This window comes from Tamandua tetradactyla, chromosome 11 (genome assembly GCF_023851605.1).
Source record: "Tamandua tetradactyla isolate mTamTet1 chromosome 11, mTamTet1.pri, whole genome shotgun sequence".
Classification (NCBI taxonomy): Eukaryota; Metazoa; Chordata; class Mammalia; order Pilosa; family Myrmecophagidae; genus Tamandua; species Tamandua tetradactyla.
Window position 1 is genome coordinate 60,375,313 of NC_135337.1, and position 23,124 is coordinate 60,398,436.

General features: G+C 36.1%; 1 protein-coding gene across 4 annotated transcripts in view; it reads right to left on the bottom strand.

Annotated features, from left to right (window-relative positions):
* The window catches only part of LEPR (leptin receptor), a 128,631-nt gene that overhangs the window by 65,023 nt on the left and 40,484 nt on the right, over positions 1 to 23,124 (bottom strand). For all 4 annotated transcript variants that reach the window (XM_077120699.1, XM_077120698.1, XM_077120696.1 and 1 more), the window contains exons 2-4: positions 20,864 to 20,939; positions 17,231 to 17,560; positions 12,376 to 12,496 (exon numbers count right to left, since the gene is read on the bottom strand). In XM_077120699.1, the coding sequence (XP_076976814.1) occupies positions 12,376 to 12,496; positions 17,231 to 17,560; positions 20,864 to 20,903 (491 nt within the window). In that variant the 5' untranslated portion in view covers positions 20,904 to 20,939. The remainder of the gene's footprint in view (positions 1 to 12,375; positions 12,497 to 17,230; positions 17,561 to 20,863; positions 20,940 to 23,124) is intronic.

A 23,124-nucleotide genomic window follows, 5' to 3' on the forward strand; every position in this document is an offset into this window, starting at 1 on the left:
ATTTTTCACAAAATGCAAACCTCAATACATAACTACAATCTTCTTATAAAAAATTTAAAGCCTTACATTTGGTCACAGAGCTTTAAAACTGAGCACATTGCCCTTGTCTGCTGACTAGATTTAAATTCTCTAAAACAGGAACCCCTGTGAGACTTTTTGATCATCAAAAAGCATTTAAGACACTGAGGGAGCACGCTAGTTTGCAAAGGAATATATGACACATTTGTGTTATATATATATTTATATATATAAACTCATTTCCTCTCAATATCCTCCTTCCCCTCATTATTTTATATAAGGATTCTTGGTGGTGTTAATGTTAGAATTTAGCTTACAGAATATTCATTCTGTAATGAATGAAACTGTGACAATGCAAATTGTTAATATTATCCAGAGACTGACACTGCAGGTGTTATCCAGAAATGGACAAAATGACAAATGGGATAAATCTTTCCATTTGGGAGAGAGGACATGAGGGTCTCCTCCCTTTCTTCAAAGTATACTTGAATCTTCTTAGATAAAAGGATAAAGTTGTATTTTGTTGTTGCAGAAAAATTCAAATATTCAAATTAAATAGCCAAAGGGGTGAATTATACTGTTTTTTATAGTCAAAGGGGTGAATTGTACTGGTTTTTAAGCTGCTGTCTCTCAGCTTCAAACTCACCCTCTATTCTGCTTTATAATTCTGAGCCTGGAACTCTGCAAACCACTTTTCTCTTTCACCACCTGCACTGCTGTTCAATTCTACCACGAGGCGGGAAGCAGAAAGGGACAGGCAGGCACAGGAGGAGGAACAAAGGACTTGGCCTCTCCTGTTTTGCCTGCCATCTTGTTGGCATCACCGCAGGAAAGATTCTTCGCCCACCCAACAGCGGTTGGTACCAGTAACCAGTTTTTTCCCCCACATTCTCAGACCCAGCCACAGAATGCTTTCTCAGAGCCCTCTCAACACCAGCCAGTTGGCATCCCCTGCTCAGCAACCTGAGTGTCAGCTCTACAAGGTCCCTTGATCAAGCATCTGAGGAACCAGAGCTGTTCTCAGAGCTCAGCTCTTCAGGGTCATTCCTCCAGGCCTCTAAACTCTAATGGTTCTAAGAACCCTAATTTTCCCTTTGTTCTGACTACCTCCCCTTCTAGTCCCCTGAAACAGCTCTGCTTGAAGTCCCATTACGTCCATGCTGGAAAATCAATGGATATTTTTCAGACCTTATCATACCTTTCTACTACATCTGACACAATTGACCACTTTCCCCACCATTAGACAATTTTATTTTCTCTTTAATAATTTTTTGGCTCATTAATATGTTTCTAGAGGGTAAAATAGCACGATTTTTTTGCTTGTTTGTTTTTTTAAATGTATTTATTAATTAAAAAAATTTAACAAACTAAAACATTAACATATATAATCAGTAATTCACAATATCATCACTTAGTTGCATATTCATCATTTCTTAGAACATTTGCATCAATTCAGAAAAAGAAATAAAAAGACAACAGAAAAAGAAATAAAACGAAAACAGAAAAAATAAAAGATTATACATACCATACACCTTACCCCCTGCTTTCATTAGCATTTCATATTAAATTTATTTTAACATTTGTTCCCCCATTATTTATTTTTATTCCATATGTTCTACTCGTCTGTTGACAAGGTAGATAAAAGGAGCATCAGACACCAGGTTTTCACAATCACACAATCACATTGTGAAAGCTGTATCATTATACAATCATCCTCAAGAAACATGGCTACAGGAATGTGTGCATTTTAGTTCATTCCCCAGAACAACTACTAAATAACCAGAAACAGTACAGAACAGCTCCTGGAGCCACATCAGTGACCAGACACACAGCGTACCCCAGTCTGGACCAGCTGGACCGGCTACAAGCCTCCCGAGAACTGCGAGTTCCCCAAGCCACCACGGCCGGCACCCCTCCCCCACAGGCTGCTTCCCAGAGGGAAGGGAAAGAGAATTTAACAGCAGCAGGGGCTGAATCCAACCAAACACCAATTGTGGCATTAATTAACAAATTCTGACTACTAAAAATAGGCCCCCAGCTCAGGTGACCCTGGTCAAAGCAGAGGTAGCTTATTGGGCCAATGGAAAAAGAAAAAAAAGGAAAGAAACAGAGGTTTTTGTGGCTGCGTTTCTACAAAGGCTTGACTGCCTCTGGATTCAGCGGCAGAACTTTTCAGGCTGCAACTGCCCCAGGCATAGGCAGAAACAAGCTGCTTTCAGGCAGGGCTTGTCTCGAGCCTGTGCCTTCCCCAGGGGAGGGGTGAAGCCCAACTCAAGTGGAATCCCTCCCTCAAGGAATTCAGACCCCAAGGCTTGGTAATTTGAAGCCATTAAAACCGCCTACAACCTCTCCTCTGACCCCACCACACCCCCAGCAGGGAGAGTCTGCCAAAGTTAAAGGTACTGCAACATCTTATGCTGGCAGGACCCGCAGGCAGACAAGCACCACATGCTGGGCAGGATAAGAAAAACAGAGTCCAGACACTTCACAGGAAAGGCTTTTAAACTGCTGGGCCTCACTCTCAGGGAAAACTGATGCAGGTGACTCCTTCCCCCTGATAGGAGGTCAGTTTAGCCTGGCAAAACCTGGCTGGAGTCTATAATACCTATGTAGACCCTTCTAAGGGGGGGGGGTCACCATGAAAGCAGGGCAGGAAACAAGAAAACAAGAACCAAAAAATTCTCCTCTGTTAAACAAAACCTAAGCTAGAGGTCCAGAAAAAGCTGAACTGAATGTCAAAGAACAGATAGACAACAAATTCATCCAGGAAGAAAACCCTAGGTAAGAGAAGGGAAAGCAATCTCCAGAAAACTAATTAAGGTAATTAAATGTCTAGACCCCAGCAAAAAACAACAAATCACACCAGGAAAACTGAAGATATGGCCCAGTCAAAGGAACAAACCAACAGTTCAAATGAGATACAAGAGCTGAAACAATTAATTCAGAATATACAAACAAACATGGAAAACCTCATCAAAAACCAAATCAATGAATTGAGGGAGGATATGAAGAAGGCAAGGAATGAACAAAAATAAGAAATGGAAAGTATGAAAAAACAAATCATAGAACTCATGGGAATGAAAGGCACAGCAGAAGATGTGAAAAAAAAAAACAATGGAAACCTACAATGGTAGATTTCGAGAGACAGAGGATAGGATTAGTGAACTGGAGGATGGAACATCTGAAATTCAACAAGAAACAGAAACTATAGGGAAAAAAATGGAAAAATATGAGCAGGGAATTGAGCGATAATATGAAGTACATGAATATATGTGTCGTGGGTGTCCCAGAAGGAGAAGAGAAGGGAAAAGGAGGAGAAAAACTGATGGAGGAAGTTATCACTGAAAATTTCCCAACTCTTATGAAAGACTCAAAATTACAGATCCAAGAAGTACAGCGTACCCCAAAGAGAATAGATCCAAATAGACGTACTCCAAGACACTTACCAATCAGAATGTCAGAGGCCAAAGAGAAAGAGAGGATCTTGAAAGCAGCAAAAGAAAAGCAATCCATCACGTACAAGGGAAACCCAATAAGACTATGCATAGCTTTCTCAGCAGAAACCATGGAGGCAAGAAGACAGCAGGATAATATATTTAAATTACTAAAAGAGAAAACCTGCCAACCAAGAATTCTATGCCCAGGAAAATTGTCCTTCAAAAATGAGGGAGAAATTAAAACATTTTCAGACAAAAAATCACTGAGAGAATTTGTGACCAAGAGACCAGCTCTGCAAGAAATACTAAAGGGAGCACTGGAGACAGATATGAAAACACAAAAGAAAGAGGTGTGGAGAAGAGTGTAGAAAGAAGGAAAATTAGATATGACATATAAATTCCAAAAGGCAAAATGGTAGAAGAAAGTACTACCCATACAGTAATAACACTAAATGTTAATGGATTGAACTCCCCAATCAAAAGACTTAGACTGGCAGAATGAATTAAAAAACAGGATCCTTCTATATGCCGTCTACAGGAAACACATCTTAGACCCAAAGATAAACATAGGTTGAAAGTGAAAGGTTGGGAAAAGATATTTAATGCAAATAACAACCAGAATAGAGCAGGAGTAGCTATACTAATATCCAACAAATTACTTCAAATGTAAAACAGTTAAAAGAGACAAAGAAGGACACTATGTACTAATAAAAGGAAAAATTCAACAAGAAGACCTAACAACCATAAATATTTATGCACCAAGCCAGAATGCTCCAAAATACATGAGGCAAACACTGAAAATACTGAAAAGAGAAATAAACACATACACCACAATAGTTGGAGACTTCAATTCCCCACTCTCATGAATGGACAGAACACCAAGACAGAGGATCAATAAAGAAACAGAGAATTTGAATATTACAATAAGTCAATTAGACTTAACAGACATTTATAGGATATTACACCCCACTACAGCAGGATACACCTTTTTCTCAAGTGCTCATGGATCATTCTCAAAGATAGACCATATGCTGGGTCACAAAGCAAGTCTCAATAAATTTAAAAAGATTGTAATCATACAAAACACTTTCTCAGATCATAAAGGTATGAAGTTGGAAATCAATAATAGGCAGAGTGCCAGAAAATTCACAAATATGTGAAGGCTCAACAACACACTCTTAAACAACCAGTGGGTCAAGGAAGAAATTACAAGAGAAATTAGTAGACATCTCGAGGCAAATGAAAATGAAACCACAACATATCAAAACTTATGGGATGCAGCAAAGGCAGTGCTAAGAGGGAAATTCATTGCCCTAAATGCCTATATTAAAAAAGAAAAAAGGGCAAAAATTCAGGAATTAACTGTCCACTTGGAAGAACTGGAGAAAGAACAGCAAACTAACCCCAAAGCAAGCAAAAGGAAAGAAATAACAAAGATTAGAGCAGAAATAAATGAAATTGAGAACATGAAAACAATTGAAAAAATCAATAAAACCAGAAGCTGGTTCTATGAGAAAATCAATAGGATTGATGGGCCCTTAGCAAGATTGACAGAAAAGATGAAGAGAGAGGATGCAAATAAATAAGATCAGAAATGGAAGAGGAGACATAACCACTGATCCCACAGAAATAAAGGAGGTAATAACAGGATACTATGAACAACTTTACGCTAATAAATACAACAATGTAGATGAAATGGACAACTTCCTAGAAAGGCAAGAACAACCAACTTTGACTCGAGAAGAAATACACGATCTCAACAAAGCAATCACTAGGAAAGAAATCGAATCAGTCATTAAAAAGCTTCCCAAAAAGAAAAGTCCAAGACCAGATGGCTTCACATGTGAATTCTATGAAACATTCCAGAAAGAATTAGTACCATTCCTGCTCAAACTCTTCAAAAAAATTGAAGAGGAGGGAAAGCTACCTAATTCATCCTATGAAGCCAACATTACCCGCATACCAAAGCCAGACAAAGATATTACAAAAAAAAGAAAACTACAGACCAATCTCTCTAATGAATATAGATGCAAAAATCCTCAACAAAATTCTAGCAAATCGAATCCAGCAATACATTAAAAGAATTATACATCATGACCAAGTAGGATTCCTCCCAGGTATGCAAGGATGCTTCAACATAAGAAAATCAATTAATGTAATACACCATATCAACAAATCAAAGCAGAAAAATCACATGATCATCTCAATTGATGCAGAGAAGGCATGTGACAAGATACAACATCCTTTCATGTTGAAAACACTTCAACAGATAGGAATACAAGGGAACTTCCTTAAAATGATAGAGGGAATATATGAAAAACCCACAGCTAATATCATTCTCAATGGGGAAAAATTGAAAACTTTCCCCCTAAGATCAGGAACAAGACAAGGATGTCCACTATCACCACTATTATTCAACATTGTGTTGGAGGTTCTAGCCAAAGCAATTAGACAAGAAAAAGAAATACAAGGCATCAAAATTGGAAGAAAGAAGTAAAACTATCACTGTTTGCAGACGATATGATACTATACGTCGAAAACCCAGAAAAATCCACAACAAAACTACTAGAGCTAATAAATGAGTACAGCAAAGTAGCAGGTTACAAGATCAACATTCAAAAATCTGTAGCATTTCTATACACTAGTAATGAACAAGCTGAGGGGAAAATCAAGAAACGAATCCCATTTACAATCGCAACTAAAAGAATAAAATACCTAGGAATAAATTTAACTAAAGAGACAAAAAACCTATATAAAGAAAACTACAAAAAACTGCTAAAAGAAATCACAGAAGACCTAAATAGATGGAAGGGCATACCGTGTTCATGGATTGGAAGACTAAATATAATTAAGATGTCAATCCTACCTAAATTGATTTACAGATTCAATGCAATACCAATCAAAATCCCAACAACTTATTTTTCAGAAATAGAAAAACCAATAAGCAAATTTATCTGGAAAGGCAGGGTGCCCCGAATTGCTAAAAACATCTTGAGGAAAAAAAAACGAAGCTGGAGGTCTCGCACTGCCGCACTTTAAGGCATATTATGAAGCCACAGTGGTCAAAACAGCATGGTATTGGCATAAAGATAGATATATCGACCAATGGAATCGAATAGAGTGCTCAGATATAGACCCTCTCATCTATGGACATTTGATCTTTGATAAGGCAGTCAAGCCAACTCATCTGGGACAGAACAGTCTCTTCAATAAATGGTGCCTAGAGAACTGGATATCCATATGCAAAAGAATGAAAGAAGACCTGTATCTCACACCTTATACAAAAGTTAACTCAAAATGGATCAAAGATCTAAACATTAGGTCTAAGACCATAAAACAGTTAGAGGAAAATGTAGGGAGATATCTTATGAAACTTACAATTGGAGGCAGTTTTATGGACCTTAAACCTAAAGCAAGAGCACTGAACAAGGAAATAAATAAATGGGAACTCCTCAAAATTAAACACTTTTGTGCATCAAAGAACTTCATCAAGAAAGTAGAAAGACAGCCTACACAATGGGAGACAATATTTGGAAATGACATATCAGATAAAGGTCTAGTATCCAGAATTTATAAAGAGATTGTTCAACTCAACAACAAAAAGACAGCCAACCCAATTACAAAATGGGAAAAAGACTTGAACAGACACCTACCAGAAGAGGAAATATGGATGGCCAAGAGGCACATGAAGAGACGCTCAATGTCCCTGGCCATTAGAGAAATGCAAATCAAAACCACAGTGAGATATCATCTCACACCCACCAGAATGGCCATTATCAACAAAACAGAAAATGACAAGTGCTGGAGAGGATGCGGAGAAAGAGGCACACTTATCCACTGTTGGTGGGAATGTCAAATGGTGCAACCACTGTGGAAGGCAGTTTGGCGGTTCCTCAAAAAGCTGAATATAGAATTGCCATACGACCCAGCAATACCATTGCTAGGTATCTACTCAAAGGACTTAAGGGCAAAGACACAAACAGACATTTGCACACCAATGTTTATAGCAGCATTATTTACAATTGCAAAGAGATGGAAACAGCCAAAATGTCCATGAACAGACGAGTGGCTAAACAAACTGTGGTATATACATACGATGGAATATTATGCAGCTTTAAGACAAGATAAACTTATGAAGAAAATCACAAGAATTGACAAAAATAAAACTAATAAGGGATTACAGCAAAGTTGCAGGATACTAGGTTATTGTTCAGAAGTCAATTGCTTTCATATACTCTAGCAGTGAAGAATGGAATTTGAAATAAAAAAAACAACAGCAATACCATTTACAATAGTACCAACAAAAATAATGTACTTAGTTATTACTCTTAAAAAAATGTGCAAGTTTTCTACAGCAGAAACTGAAAAATTACATGAAGCATGTAATAACATGGATGGACCTAGAGAACATTATGCTGAGTGAGTCCAGCCAAAAACTAAAGGACAAATACTGTATGGTCCCACTGATGTGAACCAACATTAGAGAATAAATTTGGAATATGTCATTGGTAACAGAGTCCAGCAGGAGTTAGAAACAGGGTAAGATAATGGGTAATTGGAGCTGAAGGGATACAGACTGTGCAACAGGACTAGATACAAAAACTCAAAAATGGACAGCACAATAATACCTAAGTGTAAAGTAATCATGTTAAAACACTGAATGAAGCTGCATCTGAGCTATAGGTTTTTTTTGTTTTGTTTATTTTTTGTTTGTTTTTTTACTATTATTATTACTTTTATTTCTTTTCTCTATATTAACATTCTATATCTTCTTCTGTTGTGTTGCTAGTTCCTCTAAACCGATGCAAATGTACTAAGAAACAATGATCATGCATCTATGTGATGATGTTAAGAATTACTGATTGCATATGTAGAATGGTATGATTTCTAACTGTTGGGTTAATTTCTTTTTTTTCCGTTAATTAATAAAAAAAAATTCAAATAAAGCAGGAATTTTCAGTGGGGCATAAAAAAAAAAAAAAGAAATCACAGAGGACCTAAATAGATGGAAGGGTACCTAAATAGATGGAAGGGTATACTGTGTTCATGGATTGGAAGACTAAATATAGTTAAGATGTCAATTCTACCTAAATTGATTTACAGATTCAATGCAATACCAATCAAAAATCCCAACAACATACTTTTCAGAAATAGAAAAACCAATAACCAAATTTATCTGGAAGGGCAGAGTGCCCCAAATAGCTAAAAGTATCTTGAGGAAAAAAAAAACGAAGCTGGAGGTCTCACGCTGCCTGACTTTAAGGCATATTATGAAGCTACAGTGGTCAAAATAGCATGGTACTGGCATAAAGATAGATATATTGACCAATGGAATTGAACAAAGTGTTCAGATATAGACCCTCTCATCTATGGACATCTGATCTTTGATAAGGCAGTCAAGCCAACTCACCTGGGACAGAACAGTCTCTTCAATAAATGGTGCCTAGAGAACTGGATATACATATACAAAAGGATGAAAGAGGACCCATATCTCACATCCTATACAAAAGTTAACTCAAAATGGATCAAAGATCTAAACATTAGGTCTAAGGCCATAAAACAGTTAGAAGAAAATATAGGGAAATATTTTATAAATCTTATAATTGGGGGCAGTTTTATAGACCTTACACCTAAAGCAAGAGCACTGAAGAAAGAAAGAAAGAAATGGGAACTCCTGAAAATTAAACACCTTTGTGCATCAAAGAACTTCATCAAGAAAGTAAAAAGACAGCCTACACAATGGGAGACAATATTTGGAAATGACATATCAGATAAAGGTCTAGTATCCAGAATTTATAAAGAGATTGTTCAACTCAACAACAAACAGACAGCCAATCCAATTACAAAATGGGAAAAAGACTTGAACAGACACTTCTTAGAAGGAAATACAAATGGCCAAAAGGCACATGAAGAGATGCTCAACTTTCCTCGCCATTAGAGAAATGCAAATCTAAACCACAATGAGATATCATCTCACACCCACCAGAATGGCCATTATCAACAAAACAGAAAATGACAAGGGCTGGAGAGGATGTGGAGAAAGAGGCACACTTACTCACTGTTGGTGGGAATGGTGCAACCACTGTGGAAGGCAGTTTGGCAGTTCCTCAAAAAGCTGAATATAGAATTGCCATATGACCCGGCAACACCATTGCTAGGTATCTACTCAAAGGACATAAGGGCAAAGACACAAATGGACGTTTGCACACCAATGTTTACAGCAGCATTATTTATAATTGCAAAGAGATGGAAACAGTCAAAATGTCCATTAACAGACAAGTGGCTAAACAAACTGTGGTATATACATACGATGAAATATTATGCAGCTTTTAGACAGAATAAAGTTATGAAGTATGTAACAACATGGATGGACCTTGAGAACATTATGCTGAGTGAGACTAGCCAAAAACTAAAGGACAAATATTGTATGGTCTCACTGATATGAACTGACATTAGTGAATAAATTTGGAATATTTTGTTGGTAACAGAGACCATCAGGAGATAGAAATAAGGTAAGATATTGGGTAACTGGAGCTGAAGGGATACAGACTGTGCATCAGGACTGAATACAAAAACTCAGAAATGGACAGCACGATACTACCTAACTGTAACACAATTATGTTAAAACACTGAATGAAGCTGCATGTGAGAATGATAGAGGGAGGAGGGATGGGGACATAAATGAAATCAGAAAGAAAGATAGATGTTAAAGGTCGAGATGGTATAATCTAGGAATGCCTAGAGTGTACAATAATAGTGACTAAATATACAAATTTTAAAAATGCTTTTGCATGAGGAAGAACAAAGGAATGTCATTATTGCAGGGTGCTGAAATTAGATGGTAATTAATATTTTAAAATGTCACCTTATGTGTGAGACTAAAGCAAAAATGTTTATGTGGTACAAAATTATATTTTGACTAGTGCATTTCCAAATATAACTTATGTAGATAGTTTGATTGAACACCATAAGTACTTGGAATCTCAGGTAGGACATGAGATTTTGTTGCTTTGTCCAGAGTGATGCCCTGATGAATACCAGAGTGATTCGATCAGTGAGTGGAAAAGTATTTGCAAAATCCCCTTTGGGCAATGGTGAGAACGGGGAGAAATTCAATTTCCCCAAGTTGAATTCTTGATATTCTCACAAGCAGTGTGGACAACCAAAGCTATAGGCTGAGCCCCCAGTCTTGGGGTTTGTTCATACGAAACTTAACCCCATAAAGGATAGGTCAAGTCTACTTAAAATTTAGACCTAAGAGTCACCCCCAAGAGAGCCTCTTTTGTTGCTCAGATATGGCCTCTCTCTCCAGCCAACATGACAAGCAATCTCACCACCCTCCCCCTGTCTACATGGGACCTGACTCCCAAGGTTGTGGACCTTCCTGGCAACGTGGGACTGAAATCCTAGAATGAGCTGAGACTCAGCATCAAGGGATTGAGAAAAACCCTAGAATGAGATGAGACTCAGCATCAAGGGACTAAGAAAACCTTCTTGACCAAAAGGGGGAAGAGTGAAATGAGACTAAAACCTCCTGGAAACCTCCAGGATAACCTCTTGACTCTGTTTGGAATCTCTCAGCCATTGCCACTTTGTCTCATTTCACTCTTGTGTGTTCAATCAAACTATTATATTAGGAAATGCACTAGTCAAAATTTAATTTTGTACCAAATAAACATTTTTTGCTTTAGTCTCACACATAAGGTGAGATTTTAAAATATTAATTACCATCTATTTTCAGCACCCTGCAGTAATGACATTCCTTTGTTCTTCCTCAATTAGCACGATTTTTTAGAAAGTATTTTGGCAAGATATATTCATTATGTCAAAAAATAATTTTTAAGCATTCGTGAGAAAATTATGCATGAATTAATTCCTAGAGTTAGAATGGTTGAATCAAAGGTTTGTCATACAAATGTACACCTAGCAAGTGGCACAGCCCAGATTTGAACACAGGCAGTGTGACTCAGATCATGTTAGCCTGAGACTCTCAAACTTTAGCTCCACCAAAATCACCTAAAAGGCTTTGTAAAATGTGGATGGATGAGTCCTAGGGTTGTTCTGGAGAATTCAAGTTCACAAATTATGCTATTCTACTTCTTGACATTACAGTACCCATACATTTTTCAACTCTTCACTCACAATAAGCCCCCACCACACCATGTCCTCTGACTGCACATGCTGGCCATCAGATATGTATTGGAAATCACAAAACCTGAAACTCTGTATGTATCTGTCCCAATCACAAGCCTGTGAGCAACTCAGGGGCAGAGATCACAATTACTTATGTTTATATGGGCAGTTTGTACACTGTCTCTCACTGCACAGAATTTCAATAACTGCAGAACTGAAGGAGATTGCTCTATCAGCACCAAATAAAAGGACAAATGAGAAAGAATTTTAAAAGAGTGAAAACTCCACATAGAAATCATCTGTATTATCAGAGGCATTAAAAACTGAATGATGTATTAACTGTTAGAATTACAAGTGTCCGACTGTTGGAAACCACCATCCTAGCTCTCTGTCTAGCTCAAACAGATGTTTAAGGCAGTTAAAAGATCATATATAAGGAAAAACTCTAACTGAAGAAGGAAACATAAAACAAGTTTTTGGTTTTCCTTTTCCACTCAAATATCTAGAGCCCCTGAAATGAGTTTGTAATTCTTTCAGAATGAAGGCACATCCATACCCATGCCTTGCTTTTTCAATCAACAGCAGAACAGAAGAAGGAACACTAATGGAGAAGAATGTCGACATTAAAACATACCCACAAACTTCTCCCTAGAGATGTACACAGAAATAAGCTGATATGTAGAAATGTGAAAGGTTTCATAATCCACTTCTATACATAGAAGCTCCTGCACTAAAAAAAAAAAAACTGTATAGTAGAAATACCCAAATAAATTTATTTGGTACTTACAGAATATATAAAAGATGGACCTTAAAGTCATAATTTTTTGAAGGATTCTTGAATGACTCCATGTGACAGATGAATAATTTCAAATCCCCTTTCATCCAGCACTGTATGTTCCAGTTTGCACCTAAATTAAAAACAAACTACATTTAAGCTGGAAAACATTTTGAACAACTCAGTGAAAGAGAGGAACTAAATTAAATCTACCAGTGTTCTGATACTACTTCCACTGCCCTTTTTGAGAGAAAAAGAGCAGGTTCTAACTAGTCATATGAGTTTGTCAAAGTCATTTAGTCCCTTGGCCCTCTGTTTCTTTTTTTGTAAAGCAAGGGAACTGAATTCTATTACTGGTTCTCAAACTTTATTTTTTTCTATCTTTACACAGGTAAGCAGGAACAAAAAAACTTCAAAGCTCACCTAGCCTACTTAATTCTCACTTTCTAAGACAAAAAAATAACAATAAATATTAAGGAATAAGCTAATCTGGAAGGATATTTATGCATCTGCTTTAGCTACAAAGGCATAATGATTCATATTTCAACTGTGATGCATGGCTAAAATTCTTGTTATTGTAATAATCTATACCCCAAATACAAGTATATTTCACTACATACTGAAACAGTGAACTGATAATGGCAAAGATAAACTATTGGTGATACATAACTTAAAAAACAAGAACAGCAGCAATTAAAAATCATGACTAATTTATGGCAACACAAAAAATACATACTTTCCCAAACCTGAAGGATTTTCAAGTAGCAGGGACTTTGAATATGGCTGAACCCTACGAAATGAGCAGTCTGCTTGGTGGTTTCAATGAATGGAATTTCTGTCAATAAACTGAAATCTTCAATAACCTCCACTTCACCTAGTAATTTTACCTACAAGACCTAAAACTCACTGAGAAATAACTATTTAGCAGTCTTTTGATGTAAAATTAAAATCTATAGCATCATAGTTCTTCTTGATAACTAAAGAAAAGGCTAATTTTTTAAATCATTTCAAGGTTCACTGCAAAGGACCTGATTTCTCAGGTTCACTCTTATTATATTTCTTTATTTCATAATCATTGAATTGGCTGTCTCTATACAAGTTAAAATAATATTTCAATTAAAGGGACTATGTACAGATTCAATAGGAGACACTGGGAATTGCAACTATCCACTTGCTTCAATGGTCTGATTTTATTGTAAATGTATGCTTTAGCCTTAATTCTAAACTTGCTTTCAACATACTGGAGTATCTTTTCTATCTAACCAGGGGGCTCAACCCAGGAGGACTTCACTTTCCAGGGGACGTCTGCCAATGTCTGGAGATGGTTTTTTTATTCCCCTGAGTGGGGAAAGAATGCTGCTGGCATCTAGTGGGCAGAGGCCACGGCTGCTGCTAAATATCCCACAATGCAGAGAAGAGACTCCCACCACCTAGAATTATCTACTCCAAAGTGTCAATGGTGCCAAAGTTGAGAATTCCGGATTAGTCCCATGTAGGAGTGCTATACTTATATACACCTTTATTTTCATACTGTATGTCTCTTCATATTGCTGAATCAATTAGCTTTGCCCAACTGAGCTTTCCAAAAGGCTTGAAAGTGCTTTTTGTTTAGATGTCCATATCCAGAATTATTAACTACACCAGCTACAATCAGTATATATATAACACAAAAAACCCTTGGTTTAAAATGGATATTGATTTACACAGATATTCCTCGCATGAACAGATATCATTATTCATAAATGCTTTAAATTGTAAGTAATTCAACAGTACTGTTTTCATTTGCTATTTTAACTATTTTTAAAAATAAGGTATGCTTTTCCTATTTAAAGCAAGTTTAGAGGATTACTAGGAATGTACTTAAAGGCAAAAAGAGTTCCTTTATTGCATTTTTATTTTATGAAATATAAAATAATGTTGGGCTCCTTTATCAGTTTGATCACATGAAGAACCCTAATTTCATTATTAATATAAAACGATGATACATGTTGAGAGTCACATCCATAATGCATCTATTTCATATAGGTTTTGGAGAATGAAAGCACTTTATTCAATAGAGTTAAAAATAACTAGCTCCCAACCAAGACTGTGGAGTGAGAAGTTTCAGCGCTCCATTTCCCCACTGAAGCTTTGAACAATAGCCAGAACCGGCAGGAACAGCTTTTCCAAAGCTCAAAAAAACTGTTAAAAGATTGCAATAATAGGGTGAATGCCGAATAAGAAAATGCAAGTTAAAAACTTGAAAATGGTGGGATCTTGAGGTATCCTGGCTCCCAACCCCCTGCCAGCTCTCTGCGGAGCTGGACTGTGTTCTCAATAGGGGCCCAGTTCCGAGGAACCCTCGTGCAGGTACCGGGAGTATGAACAGCTGCCCTAATCTGCCACGTGGCAGCTGGAGGGCCTCACCAGGATGTCTGCTGCAAGATCACCATCCCAGAACTCGTTTTGTGTGTAGAGACATCTAACATAGCTCTCTAACAAAATACTAGGGAGAACAGTGAAGCGGTGCTGCCTGGGACAAGGGATTGCTGGCTGCATGACATACAGTTCAGGGGCTGGGACTGTGAGGCAACTGTTCCCTAAGGGAAAGGGAACATCCGTATCTGTGTAAAGGGGGATTGCCTAGGGCCAAATGCACATGCCCAAGATGAGACACATGTGCAGAAAGGATCAGTGAGGCCCCTACACTTTGGCCTGGAGCTATTCTCTAAGCTCATGATGTAGATAAACCTAAAGGACAGCACTCCCAAGGGCACAATCTGCAAACACTGAGAAAGGTGTTCTCCTTTTTATTACACCTCAGAGTCTAAATTCCAGCAGTAACACATCAAAATACCAAAATGTCCAGGTTTCAACAAAAGGTTACACACATACAAAGAAACAGGAAGTGACTGCCTGGACAAAGGAGAAGATTAAAACATTAGAAACCATCAATGAAGACATGGAATATAAAAGACAAAGACTTTTTAAAATGGTCCTAAACATGCTCAGAAAACTAAAGGGAAACACGGACAGAGAAGTAGAGGAAATCAGGAAAATGACAGATAAACACAAAGATAAATCAATAGAGAGCTGGAAACTATGAAAAGGAGCCAAGCAGAACTGAAGACCTCAGTAACAGATATAAAAAAGTCCCTATAATAGATATAAAAATGTCCCCAGGCAGTTCAACAGCTGATTGGAGCCAGCAGAAGACAGTATCACTAATGTAAAGATAACACTATTGAAGGCATTCATTCAATCTAAGGAGCAGAAAGACAAAAGAATGAGGAAAAGTGAACAGAACTTGAGGAATTTGTGAAACATAATCAAGCATATCAATGTATACACTGTGGGAGTCCCAGAAGGAGGAGAGAGAGAAAGGGGTAGAGAATATATTTGAAGAAATAATGGCTGAAAATTCCCCAAATTTTATAAAAGACAAGAATATATCCACCCAAGAAGCTCCAAGACCTCCAAACAAAATAAATCCATGCCACAACATATTATAATCAAGCTGTCAAACGTCAACAATAAAGAGAATTCTGAAAGCCGCGAGAGTAATGTATACCATACAAGGCATCCTCAATAAGTCTAAGGGTAGATTTAATCAGAAACCATGAAAGTAAGAAGGCAGTGGAATGACATTTAGAATGCTGAAAGCAAAACAAGAAAACTGACAATCAGGAATTCTATATCCAGTAAAACTCAGGGAGAGATTAAGACATTACAATATAAACAAAAGCTAAAGGAGTTCATCGCTGTAGGTTCAGCCCCTGCAGTGCACTCTCTCACAGACTGGCCCTACAGGAGATGCTAAAGAAAGTTCTGAAGGTTGAAAGGAAAGGACAACAGACAGTAGATCAAAGTCATATGACGAAATAGAGACCTGTGGTAAGAGTAACAATATGGGTAAATATAAATGCCATTATTATTGTATTTTCAGCTTCTAACTCCATTGTTTACTTCCTACAAGATCTAAAAGGCAAATGTGTAAGATGCAAAGATAAATTAGTGGTTTGGGACTCAATGCCTAAACATGTAATTTGTGACAAGCACTACATAAGAGGTAGGGGGACAGAGAGGTACAGGAATGTAGTGTGTATATCTTACTGAAGTTAAGTCAGTATCCAAGTAAATGAGATTGCTAGAGATATAAGCGCCAAGGTAACTGCAAAGACCAAATCAGATAATATGCAAGCTAAAGAGACAGAAAGTTGCCAGAAGGAGAAAGAGAGAATGAGGAGAATGGTATGGGGTATCTGTTGGGGAGATGGGAAATGCTTAGTAATGGAAAATGGTGAGGGTCCTGCAACATTGTGAAGTGACGAACCCCTCTGAGTAGTATGTTTGTGAGTGATTGAGATGGGAAAGTTCATGTTTATATATGTTCCCACAATTAAAAAAGGAAAATAGCAACTAGAGACTATGACAATTAAATGCAATATGTGATCCTGGATGGGATTTAATAATGGAGGAGAAAAGACTCACAATGAAATTGAGATACACAAACTGTTGGAATATAAACTATAAGCTTTATCAATGCTATATTTCTTGAACTTCAAAACTGCACTTAAGGTGGTTACATAAGTGAATATCCTTGTTCTTAGGAAATTTACATGGCAGTATTAAGTGTTCAAGGAGCATGTGTGCAATGTGCTTTCAAATTTTCTCAGAAAATTAGATACATGTAATTTTTTATATTAGATAGATATAGATAGATAGGTAGATAAAGTAAATGTGACAAAAGGCTGAATGAAGCTGGTGGATCTGAGCTTTTGATCGGTATGGGGTTTATACCATTTTTGTAACCATCCTATGAGTTTAAAAGTATTTCAAAGTAAAAAGGTTATAAAAATGTCTAATGCCTTGAACATTAAATACTTACCTATTTGTTGAATAACTGAAGAATTTACTGTTGAAACAAATGTCTTCCCTTCAGCATTGTCTGCACGTATAGAACAGTTTTTATCTTGCTCGTTCCAAAAACAACAATGGCAACTTGTTTTTGATAGTAAGTTAGAAAAGTAGGTAATGCATGAATTAAATTTAGCTTCCACAACTGCCTCATAATGTCCATTCAAACTTGAACCGTTCTCTAAGATTCCAGCAGAAAAGAGAAAGTCATACGTTGTATTTGGTGGTAGGCAAGACAACTTAAATTTCCAAGGAGTAACTGGATACGCCACATTAAATGCAGTTGTCATATAAATAAACTCTGTCAAGACATTAATAAATACACATAGAAAAACAATCATTTTGATGAAGACACACAGGAAATGTATGAGATTAAACCATGCAGTTATAAGTAATTAACTTTCCAAATGCTCAATCAGCTCCTAATGCATAGCTCTGTGTTTCCATTATACAAGATGTTATACTTGACAGGGGATATTTTTTAATACAAATAACTTCACTCTGTGGCACCCCTTCTTGAAAATTCAGACTTTACTTATTCCCATCAGCCTAACATCTTACATTTATATTAAATGAAGATAAAATAGAGTTAAGTATTTCATTTTCCTTTCTTATAGAGTTATTCTAATTAACTTCCACCATAAGTGGGAAATATCTGTATGAATAATAATACAAACAAATATCAAAGTGCTGCTTTAGTATTTCTTAAAGACAGTAGCACCACAATGCAAACATTATGCTCACTGGTTGCTTTTAGGAAGGGTTTGTCTTCGATACCAGTACAACTAAAACAGCTCAACCTGTCTATGACCCCTCAGATATAAGCCACGCCCTCGAAGCACTCTCCAAAAATTGGTGTATACTGACAAATTCCTTAAAGGAAATGTCTATTGCTTACTAAAGGCAATTACCACTTTTTAAACATAAAAACTAAGAACACTTACACACTCCTGTACAGAAAAAATCATCAAATGATAAGTTTTTTTAAATGTATAAGTTATTGGAAATAAATAATTATCCATAATTCTTTTATTTTTGGAAGTGACCTAAATAATCCAATAACCAAAAAATCAGGTGACAAACACTTATAACCATCTTATAAAATGTTGAGTATTATAATTTACTATAAAATTCCTACACAGTGCTTAATTATTCCTAATGCCACCTCTTATAAACAGCTAATGCAAAACGAGAATTCTGGAGGATTGTAGTAAATGTAAGAAAATATAAATTTTAAACATCAATTCACAAATATAATTTTTAAATTACAAAAGAAATACTTGTTAAAATATCCAAACAAAACATTGGCCATGTTTCCAAACCCTTCTATAAACACAAATTAATGTAAATATAAATATCTACCAAATGCAAAAATTAAAGCAAAATGATTAACATAACTAATATTGTGTCCACACTGATGACAATTCGGTCCCATAACATCACCAAAAGCAAATCTGCATTGCAATTATGTTCCTTTGGATTTCAATCTTTCTAACATATGTTGTGAAAATCAAAATGCTCAGTGAAAGCAATAATTCACTTTTTGGTTTTGCAAAACCATGAATATGTAATGGTACTAATTAAACATTATATTTTCTAGCTGCACTTGGATGATTCAGTTGGCTGAACTGAAATTAGCCTAAACTCCTGAAAGAAGTATTTGAAATTCAAAATATAAAAATGAACTTCACAGACATAGCAACTGCTGAATCAGTTTAATTAAAAGATTATTCTATTTTGTTTACATCTTCCTTTGCAAATGATCTTTCCCTCCCAATGAATGCTAAATAGCAAGGGGTCCAGCATGTTTCTCTGAGTCATAGGTTATCATGGTAACAATATTCCAGGATCTCTTTTGATTCACAAAACTTGACCAAAACACAAACCTTTCAGAAAGTCAGTGTGAAACGATCAAGTAGTGTTTAACAAAAATTAGATGGAAAATACAAAAGAGAATGAATATACGGCTTCTCTTTTCTAGTTCCCTATAGCTTAATTTTTTGAAAATCTGCAACCATGGAACTATCCTAACCATGGAATCCTCTCCTAGGATTGTCTTTAAGTATAAAGATGGCTAAAATGAAAAAGAGTGGTAGGAAAAGCAGCGATTTGTAGGGAACTGCATTAGAGTGCTTTTACATTTGAGTAGCCATGGAGATACTGAGAACTAGCTGACACATTAGCAATGGCTTCCGGATAAACTAAGTCTTGTTCAAGAAAGCCCGATTTTAATTGTAAAAATTTGGAACCCAACTATATTGTGTGATTTGAGTTTTGGAAAAATCATAGTATCACCAAATTGCAGTAAGAAACAAGAGAGGCCAGTGTGTTCAAAAGTCATTGGCAACTTAGGACTAACTTCAAACAGAAGACAGCTATACTTTACACAGCAGCAAAACAAGCAAAACGCGATAAGTTCATCTGTAAGCTTTCTCATGAGGACCTACCTGCAGCAGGCAGGAAGAAGGACTAGCATACCTTTGATTTCTGAAAACATTCTTCTGGTGGAATTCAAGGGGGCAATTTCCAAGGGACATGCTATCCTTTGGTAATATTCCCTCCTAATATTATTCTCCACTTGAGAATGAACCCTCATGTTATAGTCATTTATCTTAAATATTGCAAGTAAACTGCTTCTTGATACAGAAAATTTAAAAGTTTTGACCATCATCTGATTTTATATATATATATATATTTGGAATTCAATAATGCTATATTTGCTAAATAAAATTAAAATATCTAAATGTCATATCTTGTTTCTAAATATGTTCAAGTTATTAGAATGTGTATATAAATTTTCCTTACTGGAAAAGAAAAAGTCAAAAACAAATGATGCTATGGGAGAAAGTATGTGAAAAACATAATAAACTGTTAGGGAAATCATCCACTATAATGTAGACATTTCTAAACATCAACAAAGACCAATAATCAAAGACCAATAAAGTACAACAATAAAATGTTCAAAGGATATAAACTAGGAATAAAAATGGTCAACAAGAAGTATTCAACTAATAAATAAATAAAATTAAAATGAGATGCCATATTTTCCTTATTTGACAGAGGAAAAACATAAAAGAATAGTATTACAGAAATATCTACCCAAATATACAAAGATATATGTAAATTGATTTTCCAATGCAGTGGTTTGTAACAGAAAAACAAACATCCATTGATGGGTAATTGGTCAAATAAATTGATAATTTAAGGTACCGTCATACAGTGTACTATCATACAACCATTAAAAACTAAGCACATCAGTAAACATTGATAATAAAAGCTGCTGTGATAAATGAAAACTGCTCAATGGAAAAAGAAACATATAGACCAATATAGAGAGACAAATGCAACTATATGTATGAATGTGTGTGTGTGACATACATCCAGGATGCACCGTATCAGGTTATTTAAGTTGTTCCCAGGACATAAGGAGGGTTTTTATTTTCACAATTATACTTTTTTTGGTTTGCACTTTTAATCATGAGTATGTATGAGAAGAACCCTTATCTGGAAGGAGGGGAAATTCTGTTAGACACTAAAGGATACTGCATGTCTCAGGGCAAAATTACAACCTTAGATATGGGCATTAAAACAGCAAATAACTTACCCAAATGTAACAAAGCCACAATGAATTTTTGATAAATCATCTTACTTCAGAGAAGCAGACCTGAAAAACAGCAAATCTAAAACAAAAACATGAAAAAAAATTCATTCCTACATAAACACAACATCACTATGGAAAACATAAAAGGAAAATGATCATAAATAATTATTCTTTGTATTTTAATCCTCTATAAAACTCTAACATCAACATCAGAGAGGTGTCTCACATTGCAGTATAACTGAGTTTCAGATTGATTCCTGTATACATGTTACCTTACACAGTTAAATATGTCACATTAAAAAAAATTCAATGTTTATGCCATAGCAAAATAGAGCAGCATCATAGGATGAGACTCAAGACTGAATTTTTAAACAAAAATGCTCACAATATTGATTAAACATGTTTAACAGCCAATCTAACATCATATAATAACAGTCTTCATATTTTTCTTGCTCAATTTAAAAATGGCTCTCATTTTCCGAAGGCGTTGTATTTACTGTGCTACCCAAAGCCAGTTATAGCACAGGTAATGACTGCATATGTATTTCCAATAATGGGATAAATTTTTCCAATCTGCTTTTGGAAGCCACTGTTCATATGCAGACGAGATAACATGCACACCGGAGAGTCATCAAGAGCAATTCAAGGAGTGTCTGATGGCTTCATACAGCCAGCGTGCCAGGGTTGGAGCTGACTTGAGACCAGCTTTCCCCTGGATTCCACCCAATTCAAAATATATCACAGGGCAGATGAACTGGTCCTACTATGCCAAGAATTAGAATGATAGTAACATTAACAATGACAGGCTTGGATTGGTAAGGAAACACTAAAGGCTTCTGATGTTCCAACTTTGTTGTGATCTCAAATCGGCAACTATGTGCTTGGGGGTTGCAGGGCTGGTCTAAACTCTTCTGCTAATCAGCTGGAAGACTCGGGGCTTCCCCAGACCCCTGAGTCCTCATCCACAAATCAAGCTGGGGGATGACTGCTATGATTCCTTTCAGAGCGGCCCACAGTTCGGAGGAACCTCATTTTAGTATAGAGCTTCACCACACAAAAAAATACATAATAAAATATTAAGTGAGAAACATGTTCCACAATTCGCATCTGAGAAGTAGTCCTAGATGATGAATAAATAGGAAAACATGCATATTCATTTTAAGCCTACATAACTCTTAGGAAGAAAATGGATGAGTAAAAATACTTCATAAGGCAGGTAAGTTTCTTTGTCAGACTTCAGTTTGTCATCAGCACTTTGGTTCTTTCTACACTAACATCACAATGTTCCTTTAAGATTTCCAGAAATTGGATCATAGTTTGAAATCTCATGATCTAACCATATTGAATGTGTCTCTGATCTAACGTTTTCTCATAAAATAAACCCAAGGGAAAATTTTCATAATCAATATGTCTTAGATACAACTATCACTAGATAATTGTTTTGAATGAATTAACTAGTGAATTAGAAACTGATTTGACTAATTTTTCCAAATTTCTATTATTTTACTTGTACACAATCCATATCCACCAAACCTATAGTCCCTATTTTCCCTTTCAATTTGACTCATTTTTAACTCAAGGATCTGCTGGGCTAAATGACCAAAATAGATCAGTTATTTTCCTTTCATAAAAGAACCATTCTTTTACATAATGTTCCATGCAAAACACAAACTATTCTAATGGTTTGAATTCTTGTAGCCACATTTTGCTCTCATATAACAGAAAAACAATCACAAGTGAGAAAAGGGTAGAGATGTAACCTTGAAGAGATTGTGAAAGGTGACACTGTACCTAGATTCAGACAAAAATATTCATATGCATTACACATTGTACTAAAAAGGAATTTAAGAGGGTTTACAAAAACACAAAAGAGAAAAAATGACGAATTTTAAAACCATGAGATAAAGATGAAACAGAGAAAATTAATGGTGGGGTAGGGTGACTAAAATAAATCTAATATATAAAACTTGCTTCCACAAGGATCACCCATTAAATTACTTTAAGATCTCTGATGGTCAGATTGTTCAACAATATATTCACAGTCTTTAAAATAAAATGAAACCGAGGTGCAAGGGTAGCTCAGTGGTAGAATTCTCGCCAGCCATGTGGGAGACCCAGGTTCGATTCCCGGCCCATGCACTTCTCACAAACAAACAAACAAAAATTCAAAAAATGGTGTTGCAAAAATGGAAAAAAGAATGAAATGTGACCCCACCATACAAGCATAGGAAAAAAAAAAAGAAAAGAAACTAACAGCTTGGGGA